The following is a 6,193-nucleotide window of genomic DNA, read 5'->3' on the forward strand; positions in this document are numbered from 1 at the left end:
AACCATTAACCCCCTTACGGGATGCCCCTATACCCTAAGGTTGGAGGAAGTGGACATGTTGGACGTAGTGAAGCACAGGGACAAACATCCCCGTAGATACGTGGTTTGGCTCATATTCTGGAGGATCGAGAATTTTCTGGGCCTTACACTGAGAGAGACTCTGAATCTTCGGATGATGATGTGGCTCCAAGAAGGAGGCGTGCTGGAAAAGAGCCTATGCCTGATGGTAATCAGCATCCTAGGGGCACCCGAGGGACGGATCCCCAAGAATTGCAGGAGAGAATCAAAGCTCACGAGGCTGAGATCCAAAGGCTGAAACGTGATTTAGAGGCGCACTTAAGACCACCACCACCTCCAAAGAGGAGGAATCCCCCTCCAATCATAGACCTGGACGGTCCAATACATAGAAGGGTTGTTGTCCCAAGGGCTGACCCAAGTGATCTTCTCCCTTTGGGAGATCCAGATGATCCTACTCCACCATTCACTGAGGAGATAATGAATGCCCACATATCAAGGAAGTTTAAGATGCCCACGATCAAGGCTTATGATGGTACTGAAGATCCCGCAAATCATGTTAGGACCTTCTCTAATGCACTTTTGCTGCAGCCCGTGAACGACACTATTAAGTGTCAGACCTTCCCTCAAACCCTGTTGGGTATGGCTCAAAGATGGTATAGTCATTTGCCGCCGAATTCTATTGTGTCCTTCAGAGAGCTAAGTCAAGCTTTTATTAAGCAATTCATCAGTGGGAGGGTGCATGAGAAAAGTTCAGCGTCCCTCATGAGCATTGTGCAGGGAGCAAAGGAGTCCTTGAGAGACTATCTGAACTGTTTCACTAAGGAAGCTTTAAAGGTCCCAGACCTTGATGACAAGGTGGCCATGATAGCACTGCAGGAGGGACTATTGATGGGTTCTTGAAGATGTCACTGGCCAAACGCCCCCTGAAAGTATGTTACAACTCCAAGATAGGGCCGGAAAGTATATTAAGGTGGAAGAAAGCATGAGGAAGACAGTGGTGAGTAACGAATCTACTGGTGGCAAGAAGCGAAAGAATGATCTAGAATATATTTCTAATGACAAGTATCCTATGACTGAACCGAACACTGATTTAACCTTGAAGAAGGGATGGCCTAGACAAAAGTTCACCGAATATGCTAAGCTGAATGCTCCTAGAAGTCAGATCTTGATGGAAATTAAAAGAGATAAGGAAGTTCGTTGGTCTAAGCCCTTGAAGGCAGATCCTAATAAGCTAGATAAGAGCAAATACTGCAGATTCCATAAGGATGCTGGTCATGATACTGATGAGTGTAAACAATTAAAGGATGAAATTGAGTTCCTCATTCGTAAAGGGAAGTTGAGTAAGTACACTGTAGATGGAGGAGATAGAAATAATAATGGGAGAAGAAATTTTGAGGATCGAAAGAGAGATCAAGATGATCAGGGACGAAATCCCCAACCTCGAGGTCCAGTAATAAATGCGATCTTTGGAGGACCACAACCCCGAGGGCTTATGATTAACACAATTTTTGGAGGACCAACTGATGCGGGTTCCTCTAAGAACTCAAGAAAAGCCTATACTAGGGAAGTCATGCACATTGTTGGGGAAGCTCCGAAGAGAGCCAGAACAGGAGTGGCTATGACATTTGATGATTTTGATTTGGAAGAGGTCAAGTTCCCCCACGATGATCCCTTGGTTATAACACCAATTATTGGGAACAGCCCGGTGAAGAGAGTCCTTGTAGATAATGGGGCATCTGTGGACATCTTACTCTATGATACCTACATAAGGATGGGATATAATGACTCTCAACTGACCCCAACTGATATGTCGATATATGGGTTTGCTGGAGTTGAGTGCCCTGTGGAAGGAATAATTAAATTACCTATAACTATAGGTCAAGAGCCCAGACAAGCAACTCAGATGTTGGAGTTTGTAGTGGTAAAGGCTGGATCCACTTACAATGCGATCATGGGGAGGACAGGAATACACACCTTTAAGGCTGTCCCTTCATCTTACCATTCCGTAATGAAATTTCCAACTAGAAACGGAATAGGGGAAGAAAGGGGAGATCAAAAGATGGCAAGGAGTTGTTATGTGGCCTCTCTTAGGGCAGATGAATTCGGGGGGCAGGTTCTACCAATTGAAAATCTAGATATTCATGAGAACGATGAAAAAAGGGGGAAGATAGCAGAAGATTTGGTCACGATTCCTTTGGCTTCTGAGGATCCTTAGAAAGTGACTTTCATTGGAGCATCATTAGAGGAGCCATTTAGAGGGAGATTAGTGAAGTTTTTACAAGAAAATAGTGATGTATTTGCATGATCGGAAGCTGATATGCCTGGCATAGACCCGGAACTGATCACTCACAAGCTGAATGTGGATCCTAATCGAAAGACTGTGAAGCAAAAGAAAAGAAGTTTTGCTCCACAGAGACAGGAAGCTATTAAGCAAGAGGTAGAGAAGCTCTTAGAGGCTGGATTCATTGAGGAGATACAGTTTCCGGAATGGTTAGCAAACCCTGTGATGGTAAAGAAGGCTAATGGCAAATGGAGAATGTGCGTGGATTTCATCAACATGAACGATGCATGCCCAAAAGATTGCTTTCCTCTTCCAAGGATAGACACCCTGATAGATGCAACTGCATGACATGAGATGTTGAGTTTCATGGACGGGTTTAGTGGATATAACCAGATTAAGATGCATAAGGACGATATCGCTAAGGTATCATTTATCACTGACTTTGGGGTTTTCTGTTATCTCGTTATGGCATTTGGTCTAAAGAATACATGAGCCACTTACCAAAGGCTAGTGAACAAGATCTTTAAGGATCTTATTGGAAAGACTATGGAAGTCTATGTAGATGACATGTTAGTCAAAAGTCTTGAGAAGGCTAATCACATATCCCACTTGAGGGAAGCTTTTGAGGTCCTGAGAAAGCACAAAATGATGTTGAACCCTGCTAAGTGTGCTTTCAGGGTAGGATTTGGGAAATTTCTAGGGTTGATGGTCTCCAAGAGAGGAATTGAGGTCAATCTTGACAAAATAAAAGCTATCATGGATATGGAACCACCACGTTCAGAAACTCACCGGAAGAGTTGCAGCCCTGGGGCGGTTCATCTCCAAGTCTGGGGACAAATGTTTGCCCTTCTTCAAGGCTTTGAAGAAAGTGAAGGATTTTGTTTGGACTGATGAAAGTCAGGGGGAATTTGAGAGCTTAAAACAATATATGGTACATGCACCGTTGTTGGCCAAACCAGTCCTTGATGAGATTTTGTACTTATAATTGGCCGTTTCAGAAATTCCTTGAGCGCTGTATTGGTTAAGGAGGAACTTAAAGTCCAAAAACCCGTATACTATGTTAGTAAAGTCTTGCATGGAGCTGAATTAAATTATTTAACTATTGAGAAGTTTGCTTTAGCCTTGGTGATGGCCTCAAGGAAGTTGCGTCCTTACTTCCAGGCTCACAAAATTGAAGTGTTAACAAATCAGCCCTTGAGGAACATCATTCATAGTCCCAAGGCTAGTGGGAGATTGATTAAATGGGCAATAGAGTTGGGAGAGTTCGACATCAAGTATAGACCACGAACGGAAATAAAAGCCCAGGCATTGGCTGACTTCATGGTGGAATGTACCATTCCCAAACAAGAAGTCGGGGGGGGGGGGCAGGAAGATACTGGATCTCAAGACGTGGAAGAGAAAGATGGAGAACAGATTAAGAAAAAGGAGCAGATTAAGGAAAAGGAGTTATGAATTCTCTATTTTGATGGGGCATCAAAAACAAATTCAAGTGGAGCAGGGCTAGTTCTACTAAGCCCCGATGGATTTCTGATTGAGTATGCTATGAAGTTAGATTTACCAATTATAAATAATGAAGCTGAGTATGAAGCTCTGATAGCTGGCCTAGGCCTAGAAGGAACATTGAGGGTCAAAAACTTAAAAGTTTGTGGGGATTCTCAGCTTGTGATATCCCAAGTCAAGGGAGAGTTTGAAGCAATAGATGAAACTATGACAAAGTACGTACGCCTGGCGAGAGCTGTAATAACTCAATTCGATGAGTGCCATGTTGAGCACATACCAAGGGAGGAGAATGCCAAGGCAGATGCGCTATCTAAGTTCGCCTCCTCAGAAGTAGAAAAGAGCTCAGGAAATGTGTACTTCCGTGTTCTTAAACCACGAAGTATTGATGTCAAGTTAGTTGCCCCCATAGGGTTTGCAGGATCATGGATAGATCCTATCAAGGCTCACTTACAAACCGGATGGCTTCCTAATGATGCCTTGGAAGCAAGAAAGTTATCAGTACGGGCTTTAAGGTATTCTCTGATCGATGGAATTCTCTACAAGAGATCTTTTGTAATCCCCTATCTAAGGTGTCTTAGGCCAGATGAAGCCAGACTCGCTTTAGAGAAAGTACATGAGGGTATTTGTGGCCAACACTTGGGGGGTAAGGCCTTAGCCCACAAGATTACCCGATTAGGATTCTATTGGCCAGAGATGATGGCTGATGCCAAGGACTATGTGAAGAGATGTGATCGATGTCAGAAACATGCCCCCGTGGTAAGGCAGCCTCCTGAGATGCTTACTTCCATTAACTCGCCGATCCCATTTGCTATGTGGGGAATGGATATTCTTGGACATTTTCCTATGGCCACAGCACAAAGGAAATTCTTGATTGTAGCTATAGATTATTTTACTAAGTGGATTGAAGCTAAGCCTTTGGCTAAAATCACAACCAAGCAGGTTGCACAATTCATATGGGAAAACATCATATGCAGATATGGAATTCCCCGTATCCTGGTCACCGATAATGGAACATAATTCAATAATAAAGAGTTCATGAAGTATTGTGAGAAGAATGAGATCGAGCTACGTTTTACCTCTGTGGCTCATCCACAAGCCAATGGGCAAGCGAAAGTGGCAAATCGAATAATTCTAGATGGATTGAAGAAGAGGATTGAAAAGTCCAGAAATGATTTGGTGGATGAAATACTCTCGTTACTTTGGGCTTACAGGACTACTTGTAGAGTCACAACTAGAGCAACGCCCTTTATGTTAGCATATGGGGCAGAAGCCGTTGTTCCTGTGAAAATATTGCATTCATCTCCCAGGATCCAAGCGTACAACGCTGAAGAGAATGAGGAAGGGCAAAGATTAGCATTGGATCTGATTGATGAAGTACGAGATGAGGCACATGCCAAGATTGTAGAGTATCCGAAGAAGGCTTCTTTCTATTACAACTTAAGGGTGAAGGAAAAGTTCTACAAGCAAGGTGATATGGTCCTAAGGAAAGTAGAAGCTTCTGGTGTTGGGCAAAGAAGGAAGCTCGCTCCAAATTGGGAAGGGCCATACAAGATCAAAAGTGTTCAGGGAAGGGGATCCTATAAGCTGGAAACTATGGATGGTTTTGAAGTGCCAAGGACTTGGCATGCACAAAACCTGAAAGTTTATTATATCTAAAGCAGACGAATCTGATTCTCACTTGTCAAGAGGGCAAGTAGGTTCAAAAGCACCTGGAATCTTTGCTCGTTTAGGATTTTTATAGATTCAATAAGAGTTATATTTTAGTCCTGTCAGGGTTGAACCCATTTTATGTAAGGTTTTTAAAGACCAAGTTATAAAGCTTTTCGTTTGATTTTTGATCAGATTCAAGGAGTTATTACTAAGTTCTGAAAAAATCAAGTTACTAACTTGAGCTAAGATCATGAAAAACTTGAATTAAAAAAGAAGACAAGCAACGCACATATGATAGAGTTCGATTAATTGAAAGAAAAACAAATAAAAGCTTAAGAAGTCTGATACAAAGACTGATAAAAAGACAAATTACAAGAAAGGAAATTAGGCATTGGATTTCGAGGGCTCAGAATCCTCCTCAGAGCTACTACCAGAGCCATCCTCGGAACTTTCTTCAGAAGTTTCCTGAGTTGGCCCTTATGATGTTTCCTCAGAAGTCTCCGCTGAAGTTTCTTCTTCTGATTCTTCAGTCACCTTTAGTTGAGGAATTTCCTTACGAGGCTCTTCCACACGAGCTTTCTTTGTAGCAGGGGCGGGTTCCTCTTCAGATGAGGAAGATTCATATTCCCCCGAGCTAGACTCGATCTCCTTTCTCTTCTGACCCTGGCTCTCCGACGGCCCCGAAGGCGCTCTAGATGATGAAGCTTCGTGGGTAGAAGGAGGAGTAGAATTGCCTCCCATAAT

At 43.0% G+C, this 6,193-nt stretch overlaps 1 protein-coding gene across 1 annotated transcript; it reads left to right on the forward strand.

Annotated features, from left to right (window-relative positions):
- Positions 1 to 1,186: 1,186 nt before the first annotated feature.
- Positions 1,187 to 5,540, forward strand: LOC141717046 (uncharacterized). The gene is made up of 5 exons (XM_074519171.1): positions 1,187 to 2,023; positions 3,081 to 3,230; positions 3,959 to 4,555; positions 4,853 to 5,399; positions 5,461 to 5,540. Exons 1-5 carry the CDS (start codon positions 1,187 to 1,189, stop codon positions 5,538 to 5,540), a joined length of 2,211 nt encoding a protein of 736 aa, XP_074375272.1.
- Positions 5,541 to 6,193: the final 653 nt, after the last annotated feature.

The sequence above is a fragment of the Apium graveolens genome, chromosome 4 (assembly GCF_009905375.1).
Source record: "Apium graveolens cultivar Ventura chromosome 4, ASM990537v1, whole genome shotgun sequence".
Classification (NCBI taxonomy): Eukaryota; Viridiplantae; Streptophyta; class Magnoliopsida; order Apiales; family Apiaceae; genus Apium; species Apium graveolens.